Here is a 16,940-nt window from a genome sequence, read left to right as displayed (position 1 = left end):
GGTTTGCCTTTACTCACATTACCGTTCACCATGTGGACTGAATAAGACGGGAATGCAAATGCTCGTGAATCGTTGGCGTTGTTGATGCTGCAACTGACATTAGCTGCGATCTTAGGACATCGGAAGACTATCTATTTGGCAGGCACGAATGCAACAGCGAAGAATGACTTCGGTCGAGACGCGGGTGGGGCCGGGCCGGGACTCCTGACCCACCAGAACCCGGTTTCGACCGATGCATCGGACAGCGAGAATGATCACTACCACCTCGGAATTCGGTATTCCTTTCCTGGGATTATCGTTGCAAGTAACGGACAACATATAGCAACTTCAACCGTTTACTTTCTCGCAAGGCCCTCCGTGCTGATGTAACTCTGGTATGGCTTTGGTCTGAGTGGTAGGTGCTGAGGCTGCTGCATCGGACCCACCATGTGCGATCCACATGGCCAATCGTCCCTGATCACTCGAAACTATTCCGTTTATAATGAAGTTTCCACGGACAAGTATTCAATCGGCTTTGAGGCTGTTTCGCGAAGATGTCATTTCTCCGAGATACTGTGCACTCAATTTTTAGAAGCAAGGGCTGAATGCGATTTTAGCTCGCGGTCCGGTATTTTTAGCCACCATTCCTCAGTCGCGTCTCTTTTTCAGTGTAAATGGTCCATTCTGTGGACGGGTTGGTTTTAAATGTGTCTAATGTCTCCGTCTATCGGTTGGTATGCGACTAAAATTCTGGAACTCCGCAAGATAGTATTACAATGGACGATTTGACAGACTTATGTTCGCTAAAAGGATCTGTGTCTGCGAACGTCGGCATTCCGGCGCGTGTGGTCGCTTTTTGATACCCCAGTAAATTCGACGCTATATAAAACAGGGAAGGTCAGACGACTCTTCACTATCCCTACCCCTACCTGCCTCACGATGCGCAGAACTCACGATCAACTAGCTGCAGACCAGAACAAGCCCGCACCACCCGTCGTCACCGCTGACTTGAGTGAGAAGACACTCATCCTGATCGGTGCGAACGCTGGTCTCGGGTTCGAGGCCGCAAAGCACTTCGCTAGCATGAACCCTGCGCGACTGGTCTTGACGGCAAGAGATGAAGCGAAGGGGAAGATGGCTCTGGCCCGTACGTGGCATCCGATTATCCGGTTTTACAAGTGCGACTCATCCTGGTTTCATTCTCAGAGATCCAAGAGGACACTGGCTATACCAAGGCGGAGCTATGGATCATCGATCTTGCCAATTTCAGCGGCGTCATCGCGTTTGCTGATAAAGCCGAGCGTGAACTAGACCGATTGGATATCCTTATAGAGAATGCTGGCATGATGACTTATGAGTACGAAGAAGCGGAGGGTTGGGAGAGAACGTATGTGCCGTGCCATCTTCTTCTTTTCCGGAGCACGAAAGGGCTTATCATCGTCGTCCTCAGTTTGCATACGAACAACCTCGGACCTGGCTTACTTGCGATTCGCATGATCCCCAAGATGGTTGAGACAGCTCGCAGGTATTCAGCTCACCCGAGAGTGGTCGTCGTCGCGAGCGACACGCATTATTGGACAAAAATAGAACAGGACGTCATCGGTTCGGCTGGCATCCTCGCGACGCTGTCAAACAAGGAGTACTGTACCCAAGAGTATGTTCTTGATTCCTTCGCTGGTGTCTTGTTGACATGTAGACAGGGTGATGTACCACCGGTATCATGATACGAAGCGTGCGTCAACTTGGCAATTTTTGTTTTACATGGGTTCGAATCTGACCTGACAGACCAAGACAGTGCTGAACGTGCTGTTCGCGCGGGCTCTGCAGGTCCACGTCCGATCTTCCCCGGCAATGATCACCGTCTGCGCTGTGAACCCAGGGCTGTGTGTCTCGGGTCTGCTGACGAGGCTCCCTTCTGATGCTGAGGAGGCACAGGCTATCCTAAAGGACCGAGACGAATTTGCGTTCACTACGGAAGAAGGGAGCCGGCAACTGGTGTACGGTGCGGTTGGGTCGTTGGATGACGAAGAGAGGATTCGGGGCAAGTACATACAAATGTCCGAGGTGACGGAGGAGAGCGACTTTGCGATCAGCGAGGATGGGAAGATCGTTGAGGGAAAAGTCTGGGTAGGTGGTTCTTGAGCATCGAGTTGTATGGTGGAGTTTCTGATTGATGTGCTTAGGAGGAGATGCTGGAGATCTTTGGTGATATTGATCCCAAGGTTACGGAGGTGGCCAAAGTGTATCTGACGATGCCTTGAGTTCGGCAGTGGAAGACATTGCATCGATTGTTTATTAAGAGCCTGTCATTTCTGTGTATCCTGTACTGTAATGCATGGCAATTTGAAGGGTTGGTCGTACTATTGACATCCAAAGTTTGGAGGACGGGCATACTAGTAAAGAAGACCCCGCGGAAATCCAATATCAAATCGAAAAGTTGCAAACAAAAAGAGGGCATTGAGGGCTCTGCGTTTTCAAATTCTCGAGACCAAGACCAAAGATCTTGCGGTGCTCATGATTCGTTACGAATCGCTTGCTAAGACTGCCAAGTCCGTATCGACCAACGCGCTGTGAATGGCGCTTAACAGTGCCGTGGATCCACCCCTAAACACAGGTGTAGCATCGTACCGCCAGATGAATTCCCGGGAGGAGATTCGACGGTTAGGATCGGTCATAAGATCCATGTCTTCGACTTGGACGAAGCGTGCACCGATCATCCCTCCGATTTCACTGCCTTTCAAGCGTAAGACGTCGTCGCCCGGACCATCTCACCAGGAGATGGAATACCAGCTGTCTCACGGCAGACACCGCTTCAAAGGTATCTCGCACATCTGGTGTGGCATGAGATTAATAGGGTGGTCTCATCGGCAAGGGATATGGACAGGGGCATGACGGGCGGAAGCAACTCAGTAAGTGTCGAATCACCTGATAGGTCACTTGTCAAAGCCCTCGGGGTTGTCGGTAATGATGTCCCTTGGCTCTCTGAGTTCCCTCAAGGGCTGCTTTTCGCGTTTTGGGAGTCTTAGCTTTGCCAGTCATGGTGCATCTCATTCATAGTTATATTTGTTTATGGATTTCTTTGGTTTTTGTAAAGTAGTTCATGCAATGTGTGTCTTGGTTCATTATATCATATGTAAGCTGCCATATATGTGACTAGACATATGGTACAGTGTAGATCAATTTCTGTTTCTTCTTCCACCCAGTGTTTTGACTCAGCTCGAAAGCTGATCAGTGTTTGAGATATCTGCTCAGGACACATACCATTGCTTTTGTGTAGAATTTTTTGCACCATTGTTCACAGAAAAGGCAGCCAGAAAAGGACACATTAGAATAGAATTCTGTGTCTGTCCTCCTGTTCTAAAGGTGTATTATCCAATAGCAGTCACCTATCCAGTCCAACTGTGTCAGAAAGAATTGGTCCTCGTCTTTACTATTTTGGAAGTGTTGGGATAGCAATCCCGAGCGAGTACGAGAATGTACTCGAAGATACGATGCCAGTCAGCGGCAGCTGACTTGGATCGTGATCCGGACTTATTTAGTATCTTGTAGAAAGATCTCGAAGTAATACGAAATGTATTTAAGTAGAACGTTTCTCTCTCGAGAGGCTAATTCTAGTTCTCTGTTACATTACTCTGCTCTCTACTTACAACAGGAAGATTGTCTTTGTCTTGTGGGTGTTTAGCGCGAAGACCAGGAACCAAATCGTCAGGTACAACATCATGACAAATGGATATTTATTTCAAGCGACTCGGACATGTGTCATCGACTTCTCGAGCTCTACTGCCGGCCCCTTGCAACTATTGTCTCCTGCCCTTATATATATAAATTTCATATTGTTGAATCTTTCAGATATGATAAGCCTCCTGTGTCCAAGCCCTGCACGGACACGGCGAGCTCATTCACTAAAAAGAATGTGGATGCAATTGATGTCGACGAGATAATGATGGGATATGTGATGTGCTACACATGTACAGAAATGGGAAATTTGTCCGTCTTGTGTTGTACAGATGGGGTCTTTGGAATGTACAAATAAAAATCCAACGAGAATAAACATAGCGATAAGAACTGAGAGATGAGCAATGGTTAGGCCTGAGGCGTTCAGTAGAGGTCCAACGCTGGCTCGATCGGATATGCCATACAAGTCGTTCAACGTGGCCAGTATGTATTGTAGTCATACACTGGCTCTGTCGCATTAACGTAACCTGAACTACCATGCGAAGAAGGGAAATGGATAGTATGCGGAAGGTGCTGGAAGTTACCAGGAATCGGGAGTGGGTCATGGTGAAGTCGGCTGTCGACGGATGGTGGCGGGTCTGCGGGAGGGGGGGCTGTTGAATTAGTGGGTGGATACGGTGTGTACATATACTGTAACGGTGCTCAGAATTCAAAGAGAAAGACGACGTGATAGAATAGCTTACATATTTAGACAGGACTTTCTCAAGCGCCTGTCCAAGAAGTGACCACTCAAACACTTTGATGTCTTTCTCAATATTCCGGGGCTTGGGATCAGGGAAGTCCATGATCCGCCGGAAGAAGGTGTCTAAAATATGTCCATGTTTGCTGACGGTTGTCGGTTTCAAGCACTCCAGATTGCGCCTTATGCGGTTTTTCTCCTCGACAGGAAAGTCGTCGTTGGTGATCCTCTCGAGCAGATAAATGATATCTACGCCGGTGACATAGTACGGGCCGTTTGGGATGCCATAAATACAGGAAATGACGGTGTCCGTGCCATTGTAGTCATCCTGGCGGATAGCTTCGCAGGTAAGAATGATTTTGCAACCGTCTTGGACGTTGTGAAAACGAACGAGTCGACGACCGATGAGGACTTCGGATGGATTCCAACTTGTGCACATAGTATCAAGAGGGGTTTGTATGTCGAGAATAGGCGTCTGGGGATGGAGGTTGATGTCGTCTGGAGAGCCACGGTTAGCGCGGATGAGGGAATTCGGGCGAATGGGGCGTGATGCTAGTCTGCGATCAGAAGGAGTTGCAGAAGGACCTGATGGTGGGTCGTGTATACTTGTGGTAGTATTGGCCCGTAGGCGGAGCACTGGCCACTGGGAAGCTACTACTGGCTGGGAAGCCATCCAAGACGGCTGAGAGGCCAAGAGTGGCGGATTCTGTATGGGAAGATGGGGTTCCCTGTAGGTAAACTCGCCAAAGAAGACGGAATGGAGAACGTTGTTGCGCGAGTTAACTAGCTCGACGGTAAGGGCAACCTTCAGTTCACTCATTCTGTGCGGAATCATAGCACGAAGCCTATAAAGGTCACATTTTTCGGGAGAAAACTTGAAGACTTGAGTACTGAGTGCTGTCGAGCCAACTTTTAGACGTAGATATATTTTCTCTCCAGTGGGATGGCGGAAGCGAAGTCGGACCAAAATGGGGTCACCGATGTTGCCTTCGGAGGGAGAGAAGTCGACAATAGAGATAATAGGCAAGCATGGGCTGGACATGGCAGCTGGAAAGGCAGAGAGGGAGGAACTGGCAGGAATCATGGCAGTGAAAGCCAGCTCCTACAGTCTCTGACATTGGTAGATAACAGGGGTATTGACACCGATTTATTTCCATTTCTGGTATAATTTGTCTTGCACCGATCAGCGTGGCGCGGTCCGTCCATCCAAATTAGGCTCACGGACGGCACGTGCCCTTCACTCCATAAGACTTGGCCGCAGAGAGAGCAGCGGGGCGAGACTGCCAGTAAGCAGTGAACCCTGGAGCCGGCGTTGATCGTGGAATATCGTAAAGTGAAGAGTTGATAACAAAATTGGACAGTATGTGGTGCTCATGCTCAAAGCCCTGTCTACGATGTGTACGATGAGCTCGAGCATGAACTTCCCATTGCAAAGCACAGCCGAATTGAGAGCCAAAATTCCACTGCTGATAAAAACATCCCATCCCAGGTATATATCGTAACTGATGTCTTACCCGTGCTAACATTGTTTTCAACTAGTCGCTCTCCACTACTGACTAGTGGAAATATCAATGGTCAAATGAAAAGTGGCGGTGATGCTTGATTGTGACCACCTCCGAGAGTGTTAACGACAGCGTAGAGCCTGAGTTAGTTATTGGCTATTATGCATTTTGAATAAAAGTTTTGACAGTGTTGCCGGAAATCTCCTCACGGAAGATCAGTCGTGCATTGCTGTAAATCTGACATGTCTTTCCATTCTGGATGGACAATAGCGCGTCAAAACGAAGAGGTATGAAGGGTAAGGTAAGTCTGTCCTGGCTACAGATCCGATCATTATGTTTACACCGCAAACGTGAAATCCATGTCCAATGTCTCTGTCTTTGTGCAACGTCCGCGCACATTCATCATATATCAGGAAAGTATTGCCTTGTTTATTCACGGTCCCCGAAAACTGTTAATCCGACAGCTTTGCAGTTTACTGATCTCAAATCAGCATGGATCACAATCTCGTCGTCAAAAAACGTCAAAGGTACAATAAATTCATCGTCGAGGCACCTAAAATCCAAAAAATACAACGGGAGATCGCTGCCGAAACGGGCGGTGATTTTATCTGCGGTTCTGAAGCAAAATCGCTTCTGGAAGAGTACCTGCCTTGGAACGACAGCACTCCAGGGAGCTATGAGATGAAGGAACCAATCCGGCAACAAAAGGATCTCCTCGTGTCCATTGCAGGCTTTCAGTATTTTAAAATGTACGAAAAATATGTGCGTGCTTCGGCGATTGGATTCGTCCATCTTCTTACAGTCTCATGGTATACAGAGCAACTCGTTTGAAGAATGGCCCTTACCGCCGGATACAGCAAAAACGAGGCAGAGTAACAAGATGACAAGGTCGTTGAGACGGCGACGGAGGACGTCTCAGAGTATGCGCAACCGGCTGACCCTGTGCCTCCTCGTTTCCCATTCGATAGCAACTCGATCGAGGGAATGGAGACACCCGGTCAGATTGCCTCCTACCCTGGTGCCACCATGATGCTCCAATACCGCTCTCACCTGTTTACTATCCTCATCTGTGGGCAGTTCGCACGGTTCATACGCTGGGATAGAACTAGGGCCATCGTTAGCATGTCTTTCGACTACACTAATGATCCTGATTTGGTCTCCGATTTCTATAAATGATTTTCCGAGCTATCACTGAGTCAACGGGGGAAGGACACCACTATCTTTCCTATAGCAGATGATGAATCAGACCCAATTACTGCTCGAGCCAAATTTGGCCTGTATGTTACAGATATGTGGCATGGCGATGCGCGTGCTAACGCGAAAAGGGATATTAAGATCCAGGACCAGAAGCTTTTCCGTATGGAGGTGATCCTCGAAGACGGCGTTCGCTAGTTCGTGGTGTGTGCTCCAAAATTCGACGAAGACTCATTGACACCATTCGGCGATCGATACGTCGGTCTCTCGCTCTCGATTTGGATAGTCCTGATCTTCATGACCCTAGAAACCCGTGCGGGAGGCTGCCGTTCATGAAGGACTATTGGCGTGAGGAATCGTCTCGGACCCCCAAAGAATCTGACATCTATCGTCTTCTCGCCCAGCACGAAGTCCCCCATGTAGCTGAAATGGAGACTGGTGAGACGTCCCTGATATGGTCACGATTACACAGGAATATGTACGAGCGTCAGAGGAGATCTACCGTCTCCGGAGGCTGCAGGTTCTCCGGATCTTCTTGAAGACCATCGGAAGAGATCTAACGACATTCTTCAGTGTTAAGGATCTGGTGATGTGTATTGCCGACGCCATGGAAGGTATTCCTGACCTCGTCTTTTTTCGACTATGTTGATCGTTTGTTTCCACTCAGCTCACCAGATTGCGTTCGAAAGGGCCTGTATTCTGCACCGCGATATAAGTGTCGGAAACATCATGATCACCGCAAATCACAGAGGCTTTCTTATCGACTGGGATCACTGCGTCATTCTTAGCCACAAAAGCGGCGAGAAGCGCGTTGGAAGAGGTGTACGTTTTCCATGAAACTCTCTGAACCTTCTTTGCAGCTTATCCTTGTCATCTAGGGAAAATGGCAGTTTGTGTCTGCAAAGCTCTTGACTTCCTTCTGCAATGTACATACAATTGTAGACAATAGAGATTCCTCCCTATGGATTCTTCCCTATGTGGTTCTCCGAAATGTCCGGAATGAACTTTCACCGGTTGAACTGTACGAGACCATGAAGATGTTGTTCGAATCCTCTCAGGGTTCAGGCAAGCGCAGTTTACTGGGTGAGGTTGGAGAAATGCCTTCCTTCGTGGTGGATGGACTCAATGAATTGCTGCAACAACTGGTCGGTGTCTTCGTTGTTCGATATCAGCCGGAACCTACCATAAAGGAAATACAAAAATACGAAGCATGGAAGGTGTCGCATACAGATGACGCTCTAGAGCTTCGGGTCGCCGAGTATCTCATAAATCAGGAGAAAGTGAACAGCCTTACTTAGCTTTATGACACGTTGGGTGTGCATGCCGAGAAGATGAAGGTACCTCCAAAGGGGAGCTATGACTGAAACTACAATGCCTGCTACAGCCAGGATGACTTATGGGGAGGCTCCAAAAAACGGTTGGCGGCGATGGACTGTCTTGAGACAAAGCGGTGGAAAGGGATGAGCACCGAGTCACATAACATGCCTTATGTGATAGAGCAGGACGAAAAAAAGGCTCTGAGAAAGAATTGATGGAAATGGAGATCTCGCAAAGTTTTAGGTAGTAAATGGATATATTTTTCTATGACATTTACACAGAATGGTTGCCAAAAAAGCGAGCTATACTTTCATGTCCTCGTTGACAAAATCAAGAAACTCGGTCTTTCACTGCCACGTAGATATGGTTACGCCGAATAGCCGTAATGATAACAATGCTGGCCATTATGTCTCAACCACCATATGTTGAGCGAATGTGCTATCTCTGCTCTGTTTTCTGGAGCAGGGTTAATGACGATCGATGAGGCTCAATCCCAGCTTCTCTCCCAAATGGTTGTATTTGTCAAAGGAATCCAAGAAACATCAGACTATAGGCAATCATTCAATGCTGTATTTGGTGCACAAAGCTGAAATTTAAGCATACAATCATTGCCAATAATGAACGTTTGATCAAGCATCCTATTTACCCTTAGTCCTAGTAAGCGGCGGGCTTGTGCGAAGTCTTATCACACCTGTATTGGCACACTGAGAAAAGGACTAAAGAGACAGGACCAGAGAAAGTAGGTGGCAAGAGGCGTCATACAGAAGTAAAAGCCTGCGAGCCATAAGCCCGTTACCTTAGCTGTCGACCTCGGTGCAGAGTCATGCTACAAAACAGTCCGAAGTCAACAAAACCATCGGCGAGGACATATCCCAACATCATGTAGATGGCTTAGGTAGTTGAGAAAACCATCATCAAGGATTTATCTAGGGTAAAATGCGCATGGTAAATGAGTAAGATTCATTTATCTTGGCTTCTTGTTTTTCTGGAGTCCTCAAGCACCACGGAAATAACAATCCTATCAAGTAGAATAACGAGAAATCTTCAGACAAGAGACCTGTGAAAACAAAATATGACGAAACTGCTGCTTGTGAGAGTTCGAGACGCGGAAATCATTCGTCATTCGAGCGTCGGTACAATGAGCCGTACTTCGTTCGGACTTACCCGATGCAGGTTGTCACGAGCACGTGCTTTCAGTCACATATGAATCCGCCACAACGGGTCACTTACTACCACCACAACGGTGCAATTCATATAACACATCCAGGGTGCTGATATCATCGCCATGCTCCTTGGCGAGGACGTTCTCATCCACCATTAGCACGACAGATGCTCTTTGACAAAATCTGGTCGCCGTCGCATTATCGTTCCCAAGTGCCAGCAGTGACGACTATACTCAAACGTCTACGGCCACCGAGAGCGCGGTGCATGAAAAAGGGAATTCTGGCTATCGGTGCATCACAGAAACTGCGCAGCGAGATGATAGTTACTGACACACGTTGCTCCAGGACTGTCAAGCCTCATCTACAGCAGCGGCTGTCCCACCTCCATCGAGTACTACCGCGGCGTCTGCGTTATCCTGTGTCTCTTCCACGCTCACCAGGTCGACAAGCACGCCTATTCCCATGTCGATTTTGCCGATTTTCGCACCACGGTGGCGTATTTCATTAAACTGAGCGGAGCGATATACCTGAGGATGCGGGTGTGGTTCCCGATAGCAGGGATGGAGACTCCGGGACGGGTGCATGAGCATCTGGAGGTGCTATTTACCCTGCAGGGGGAGGCAAGGAAGACGGCGCACCATGTCATACACCAAGCGTGTGTCCAAATGCATCACCTCGTCCGTGGCTTCGATCCGGACGTCGGTGTTGCTGAAGATCCGCTGAGATGGGGTGAAGCGGCAGCAAATGCCGTGGTACTGTTGGTGGAGTTGATGGGCGAGGCGGCGCTAGCGACGGTCCCGTCGGCCCAGACACAGACGCTGTTAAAACCGGATGGGGTATCAGATGACTATGCCTCAACGGAGCATTACGAGTTTGCGCGTGAGTCTTCTCGGAAGGCTTCGCTGGTTCTCTGTACTAACCTTCGTGCGAGTTTCGGAAGAAAGCTTTTAGGTCAATCTTCGACCCGGACCAGAATGATAGGAAGGCCTGCTAGGGCCGAGTTAGGTTTCTTCTCTCATTACTTATTCTCTTGACGCTGGACGCATCCGTAACGATTATATCGATGTCAATATCTTGTAGCAATATTACTTTCACTGACTCTTATGATGATTTCTTTGTTCATTACTCAGCTTCAGTGCTCAGATCGCCACTTCCATGATGATCGAACAAGTAATGCTCATAAAGGCACTGAACGTTTTCTGTACCACACAGGAAGCAGCCGCATGGTAGATGCAATGTTTTCAATCTCTACGGAACCGCGATCAGTCGCTCAACTTGCGTGGCCTGCTATGATGCTCACCAGGAAGACGTCTTACAAAGCGGATAATGTGCATGGTCGCATCAACACTGGGAATACTACCACGGACCTGGACGGTCGTTTCTCATTCTTCATCCTCGCCTTGCAGCCATATCTATTCAATTCGTCAATGCTACAGTCCCTCTTAACTCAGGTGGTAGAGCGCGTCACTGGTATGTTTATTTGTAGAGGTCAGTTGTTCAAGTCGGCTAGAAGTGTAAGTTCGCTAGAATTCTTCTAATTTTGGTTTTCGTGTTTGAAACTTGAAAAAGGTCAATTCTGGTCCTGTTCTTTCTATCTGAGACATTCTCTCAATGACTCATGATTTTGAGCCTCCGATTTTTTTTGAGTAGTCATCATAATCTCCTTTGCGTTAATATCAATCAATTTGAATTATGTTATGTCTATAGTAGCACATTTCTTCTATTCTGCCCAGGGAATTTGATAGTTTGATAGTTTGAATATCTGCATCAACGGTCATGCCAAGCTTTGGATTACTTAGAAGAACATGAGCTGCTAGTAAGGAATGAGAGAAATGTTTCAATTCTTCACAGCCTCTAATGCAGGGCATTAAATGGAGAGCAGTGAGCAGTGAGCCCTTAGGTCGTGTTCGAACAGTGAATAAAATGTAGAGGTCGTGACCATGTGTGATCCCCGTGCACGAGCAGAATTTGAAATCGTCAACTTGGACATGAATGCGACACCGGCAGCGCTAGCGCTACGGCCCCCTTGTTCAAGTCATTGTGGTTTGCCTGGGAACAGACAGAAGAGGAAATTATTCTGCCAGGTCAGTTTCCATTCACGATTTAGTTGAGCAATGTTGGGGGCAGTTCTTCATCGTCTTTATCAATGCTTACTTAGATACCGCGAATGACTATTGTGCACCTCCCACACATCCAAATCACACTATGAATCACAATCCCATCATTTAAAAAGGTCAAAGACCCAGAAAAAGGTTTCTCGAGTCTCCGAAAATCCGACAAAGACATCGGGAGATCGTTGCCGAAACGCACGGTGATTTTATCTGCGGTCCTCAAGCGAACTCATTTCTGGATGAGTACATGCCTTGGAACGACAGCACACCGGCAAGCTATAGGCTTAAGGAACCAAACCAGTCTCAAAAGGGTCTCCTCATGTCCATGGCAGGTCTTACCGAGTTTGACATGTACGAAAAATATGTGCGTGCTTCGGCGATTAGATTTGTCCATCATCTTACCGTCTCGTCGTGCACAAGTGAACGCTTTCGAAGGATGGCCCTCGCCACCGCATACAGAAAAACCGGAATATCAATCGACACGTCCTCTATATGGGAAGCTCCGGGACCCGGACAGAAACTGTGAATCTTGCAGTGGATATCGGAGTCTATGATGCGTATAACGTGTCAGAGGGCCCAGCTGCGGCTTACGCGCTGATGGAGACACAGACAGAATTAAAGTCCTGCGATAACTACGGTGCTTTCCTTGACTTGGATGATGAGGATCTCTCTGGCGCAGGAGATAATGATGAAAAAAACGAGGTAGAGCAGCAAGATCAGCAAGCCGAGGAAGACGATGCAGCGGAACGTGACAAGATCGCTGAGACGGCATGGGACGACGTCTCAGAGTACGCGCAACCAGCTGACCCTGTGCCTCCTCGTTTTCCATTCGATAGCAACTCGATCGAGGGAATGGAGACACCCGGTCAGATTGCCTCCTACCCTGGTGCCACCATGATGCTCCAATACCGCTCTCACCTGTTTACTATCCTCATCTGTGGGCAGTTCGCACGGTTCATACGCTGGGATAGAACTAGGGCCATCGTTAGCATGTCTTTCGACTACACTAATGATCCTGATTTGGTCTCCGATTTCTATAAATGATTTTCCGAGCTATCACTGAGTCAACGGGGGAAGGACACCACTATCTTTCCTATAGCAGATGATGAATCAGACCCAATTACTGCTCGAGCCAAATTTGGCCTGTATGTTACAGATATGTGGCATGGCGATGCGCGTGCTAACGCGAAAAGGGATATTAAGATCCAGGACCAGAAGCTTCTCCGTATGAGGTGACCCTCGAAGGCGCGGTTGGCCGATTTGTGGTGCGCCAAAGTTCGACGAAGACTCATTGTCACCATTTGGACGATCGACCCGTCGGTCTCTTGCTCTTGATCTAGATAACGACAACCCCGAGACAAAACTTGGAGTTCTCTTCATGAAAGATTCTTGGCGCGAGGATGCTCTTCCTACGGAAAAGGAATCCGACGTCTATCGTTTTCTCGCCGAGCACCGAAATGGAGACTGGCGGCGATGTCCCTGGCATGGTCACCATTTCTCGCAAGCACGTAGGGATATCCGGTTGTGATATACACCGTCCCCGAAAGTTGCTCTCCCACCGTGTCTTAAAGACCATCGGAAAAGATCTAACGATGTTCTTCAACGTCAAGGACTTGGTCATTTGTGTTGCAGACGCCATGGAGGGTAGGCCCTAACTTTCCTCTTCCTTTCTTACTCAGCTGATCTTTTGTTGAACCAGCGCACCAGGCGGCGTTTGATAAGGCGTGTATTCTGCACTGCGATATCAGTGCCGGAAATATCCTGATCACCCCGAATAAGAGAGGGTTTGACTGGGATCACTGCTCCATTCTGAAGGCCAGGACCGCGAAGTGCACGGTGAGAACAGTAAATTTTCACTCAATCGCAACATCTTTCTTCGCTTATACTATCATCGTCATCTAGGGCACATGGCGATTCATGTCTGCGCGCCTTATGGACTCCGTATGGAACCCCGACACCCTGATAGACGAAAAAGAGTTCTCGCTCTGGGTTCTCCTTGACATGGCTCTCCGACATACTCGTCATCCCCTTTCCCCGATTGCCCTGCACCGAAAAATGGAAAGCTTGTTTGAGGACGGATCCCGCCTGCGTACTGGCGACCTTGTGAATCGCAGTTTTCTACGCGGTGATCACGCAATGCCTTTCTTTGCTGTCACCGGTCTCAGCCAGATGTTGCGAGAGCTAGCCGACGTTTTCGATGTCCGACATCAAGCGGAACCTAGGCAGGCTGAAGATGAGTTGTATGAGGTGGTTAAGGCATCGCTTCCTAACTTGGTAGAGAGCACTCAGAAATGGAGGTATCTGAAGAAGATGGAGAAACTGAACAGCGCTACCTTGCTTTGTCATACCTTGCGCGCGCATGCCGAAAAGGTGAAGGCTCCTGACAATGGTAGCTATGACTGGTGTTGCAATGCTTGCTACAGCGAGGACAAGTACAGGGAAAGCCCCAAAAAACGTAAGGCGGAGGGGACAGATCGTCTTGAGATGAAGAGGTGGAAAGGGATGGGCGCTGAGATGTGTAGCCGCCACGACGATATTATGGTGGACACAAAAGAGACAGAAGAAGAGTGCTCATTAAAACTGGAGCACCTGAGGCCCTGGGGCCCTTTACGTGGCAATTAACGATAAACTTTCGCGATGTCATTTATAATGAAGGGTTGCAATCGAAACTACCAGAACAAATCGTGAGACGCGGCATTCAAGCAACAGCCTATCTTTTATCTCTCCCATGTTCTTCTCTTGGATCATTTTGCGTACATACTATTCCGTGCAGTAGCTGATGGCTGAATGTTCAGATCATTGTACTGCGTCATGGACTGGTCGAGAGATGGCTGCAGCAAACGATTTTTAAGTTAGGATCAGCAGCACCATATCCCTGTTACCAGTAGCGTAAGTCGATTACCTTGCGATTATCATGCTTTTGTGGTATTATATCGAGTCACAATCAGACCTGTAGGCGTGGCCTTAACCCTTATACTTACTTTCTTAACTGGTTTTGACGCTTGTTGGATGGAAAACAGAAGTGCAGGATAATGCACTCTTTCCTTGCAGTTACTTTGGTTAGCTCCTAGCCCATCGAGCGGGACAATAAAGAGAGCGCGGTCTTGGTTTTCGATATAAGTACGAATTGTGACACCTCCAATGATGAGAAAGTGATGATGCTTACCCAGATAAGAATGGGAAGCACCGATATTTTCCAAGTCCTGCGTGGGTTCTGCCCGTGATATCTACACAACGCGTTACGATGATATTATGACCACTGTATCATGACACGAATCAGATGTCCGAGGTTTACTTTTTCGCTGACGGTAATTGGAGAAGCCGTGTCTTCCGGGCCGAAGGTCAGACAATACGATCGCCTAGTCATTTCTTTAAGTTGTTCCTCGCTTTGTGAACAAAATGGATTATTTTTTGTTGGTGTACGCGGTTGTATTCACTGTTGTCTACACAGATTCTTCGATATTGTCGACTCCTTTTGTGAACAAAATGTAATCTCGTGGTGTCCAAATAGTAGTCATGTATTTACGTGAACAATAGACATCTTCTTTCCTTCCGCTCGAGGTAGTCCATAAGATCTTCCGTCACTATCTGACAAATTTCCTGTGCAATCTCTCGATTTTTTTCGACAGATTGTGGGTTTTGGAGAATGTAAACAGAGGGTGGAAGACTGCCTCCTTGTCGTATAACCATAAATACAGAGTGGGAGAATGTTCCTCTCCTAGTATGCGTCTTATCGCCGTAGGCCCTTCCTACGATGGAGGTAACATAACGAAAAACCCTTTATGTCATACCTGGTGATACAGCGAACCAGATTGTCATCGAAAATCATTCATCGCTCCGGAAATCTGGCCCTCGATATTACCCTATGGACCTTCCCTATGAGCAGCGCTATTTTCCCCGTTCTTTTGACAACAAAACAACACTCTTTTCTCTCCTCTTCGCATCCTCTTTTCGTTGGAAAACGCTAAGCCTCAAGGCGCCTGACGCCCTGTAGGAACATTTTGTTGGAAGTTCATCTGCTCCAGCGACTTATATGATCTAAGGGCGACCGACTCTTTGGGAGGCATCCCCTGTCCGCACTCGCCTTTTACGCGCTTGGGCCCAAAGTAGTGACATTGCACTTGGACGTCACCCACACCCGAGCTGGTGTTCCGAAAAAAAAAGATCCTGTTCCGATGCTATTACTGAGGTTCATGCCACTGATATACTTTACTGAGCCGGCTCTCAAATAGTTATCATGAACCACCATTGTAGCGGAAATCCTTCGTCGTGCAATTTCTCGCACGGTCCTAACGCTCCTCTGGCGCTGTCGTGGTCATGTCCTAAGGTGTTGTAGATATCCTATCTCATCCCCACACCCGAATCTCTATCAATTTTCTTCGACTTCGCATTAGTCACCCGTCTTTCCTTCCCCATGGGACATGAATGTCGTCCTTGACATGATTCAGAGTCGAGGCTGGCATGCAGGATACTAGGGGTCAAAGATTCTTCGAAAACGAGAGCATTTCACAGCCCCAATTGGATGCTCTGCCAAATTTCACTGTCCGTGATGGACCCGAACCAATTCGCAGGGTGAATGGTAGATATTTTGATGAGGATAAGCTTTAAGTACCAGTGGGGATTTTCGGGAAATATCATTTGTATGTTATTATCACGTCAATGCAGGCAGGTTCGCGTCTTGGTAACTCTGTTTTACATTATATAGTCAAAGGATGGCGAGAGCACAAGAGAGAGATATTGAAATAAAACGAGTAGGGGGAAATCCGGTTTCGAGCGGGTTTCTAGTTCCACAAGCATGAGTATGCCAATTTTTTTTCACCATTGGGTCAGACCAGCAGCCATCATATCGCCGCGTCATTCAAATGTACTCCGGCGTGATACCGCCCGGGAATAAGAAAAAGGTGTCCTACCACCCGCACGTAGCGTTGTTGCTCATCAATGCGGTAGCGCCGTAATACGCGAAAACATCTCTCTGGAGATTTGTTAACATCATCCTGGCTTGAAGCACGAAGCCTGATGTCAAGATGTGGGTTATCCGACCGTCAGCGCCAGCTGGTCCATCTCGGTGTCTCCGTCGGCCGACCGCTCTGAGCTCGTAGGGAGGTGTTTCTTGAGCGAATGGCTGGGGAGAGAGCGCACCAGAGTGTGAAGACAATATCGATATCCCCTCTTCTAGACTCGAATATTTCTCCAGATACAGGTTGCTGACCTATTATGTCAGGACTCAAAAATTTGGCAAAGTCAGTATACGCCCTTCAGT

The 16,940-nt window shown here is 47.9% G+C and overlaps 8 protein-coding genes and 1 non-coding gene across 9 annotated transcripts; 7 read left to right on the top strand and 2 right to left on the bottom strand.

The window, feature by feature from the left end:
- The first annotated feature begins 145 nt into the window (after window positions 1-145).
- BT62DRAFT_935974 (uncharacterized protein) lies at window positions 146-957 on the top strand. Its single transcript, XM_043187043.1, has 2 exons — window positions 146-876; window positions 927-957. Exon 1 carries the CDS (start codon window positions 427-429, stop codon window positions 682-684), a length of 258 nt encoding a protein of 85 aa, XP_043035905.1. The 5' UTR covers window positions 146-426; the 3' UTR covers window positions 685-876; window positions 927-957.
- BT62DRAFT_954786 (short-chain dehydrogenase) lies at window positions 719-2,347 on the top strand. The gene is made up of 6 exons (XM_043188320.1): window positions 719-1,126; window positions 1,186-1,366; window positions 1,430-1,633; window positions 1,680-1,711; window positions 1,775-2,106; window positions 2,163-2,347. Exons 1-6 carry the CDS (start codon window positions 919-921, stop codon window positions 2,238-2,240), a joined length of 1,035 nt encoding a protein of 344 aa, XP_043035904.1. The 5' UTR covers window positions 719-918; the 3' UTR covers window positions 2,241-2,347.
- Window positions 2,348-4,391: 2,044 nt separating this feature from the next.
- BT62DRAFT_905944 (uncharacterized protein) lies at window positions 4,392-4,832 on the bottom strand (the record flags this gene model as incomplete). The annotated part of the gene is made up of 1 exon (XM_043183617.1): window positions 4,392-4,832. A coding segment is annotated over one exon (441 nt), but the record flags the coding sequence as incomplete, so codon positions are not given.
- Window positions 4,833-6,846: 2,014 nt separating this feature from the next.
- Window positions 6,847-7,071, top strand: BT62DRAFT_905846 (uncharacterized protein; the record flags this gene model as incomplete). The annotated part of the gene is made up of 1 exon (XM_043183614.1): window positions 6,847-7,071. A coding segment is annotated over one exon (225 nt), but the record flags the coding sequence as incomplete, so codon positions are not given.
- Window positions 7,072-7,758: 687 nt separating this feature from the next.
- BT62DRAFT_827419 (uncharacterized protein) lies at window positions 7,759-8,138 on the top strand (the record flags this gene model as incomplete). The annotated part of the gene is made up of 2 exons (XM_043182388.1): window positions 7,759-7,911; window positions 7,968-8,138. Coding segments are annotated over 2 exons (324 nt in total), but the record flags the coding sequence as incomplete, so codon positions are not given.
- Window positions 8,139-11,005: 2,867 nt separating this feature from the next.
- On the top strand, window positions 11,006-11,085 carry BT62DRAFT_t153. Its single transcript has one exon. It is a non-coding gene; the product is annotated as a tRNA-Thr (tRNA).
- Window positions 11,086-12,499: 1,414 nt separating this feature from the next.
- Window positions 12,500-12,724, top strand: BT62DRAFT_823688 (uncharacterized protein; the record flags this gene model as incomplete). The annotated part of the gene is made up of 1 exon (XM_043182369.1): window positions 12,500-12,724. A coding segment is annotated over one exon (225 nt), but the record flags the coding sequence as incomplete, so codon positions are not given.
- Window positions 12,725-13,080: 356 nt separating this feature from the next.
- Window positions 13,081-14,302, top strand: BT62DRAFT_1010322 (uncharacterized protein; the record flags this gene model as incomplete). Its single annotated transcript, XM_043177641.1, has 3 exons — window positions 13,081-13,324; window positions 13,380-13,516; window positions 13,583-14,302. The coding sequence occupies 3 exons, from the start codon at window positions 13,081-13,083 to the stop codon at window positions 14,300-14,302; spliced, it is 1,101 nt and encodes a 366-aa protein (XP_043035899.1).
- Window positions 14,303-14,424: 122 nt separating this feature from the next.
- On the bottom strand, window positions 14,425-15,499 carry BT62DRAFT_922593 (uncharacterized protein; the record flags this gene model as incomplete). Its single annotated transcript, XM_043184412.1, has 6 exons — window positions 14,425-14,511; window positions 14,662-14,816; window positions 14,847-14,907; window positions 14,976-15,039; window positions 15,207-15,429; window positions 15,472-15,499. 6 exons carry the CDS (start codon window positions 15,497-15,499, stop codon window positions 14,425-14,427), a joined length of 618 nt encoding a protein of 205 aa, XP_043035898.1.
- Between the last annotated feature and the right edge of the window lie 1,441 nt (window positions 15,500-16,940).

This window comes from Guyanagaster necrorhizus, assembly GCF_019112545.1.
Source record: "Guyanagaster necrorhizus MCA 3950 unplaced genomic scaffold BT62scaffold_29, whole genome shotgun sequence".
NCBI lineage: Eukaryota > Fungi > Basidiomycota > Agaricomycetes > Agaricales > Physalacriaceae > Guyanagaster > Guyanagaster necrorhizus.
The sequence above is the reverse complement of the archived record's forward strand: the minus strand, read 5'-3'. Positions and strand labels throughout refer to the sequence as shown.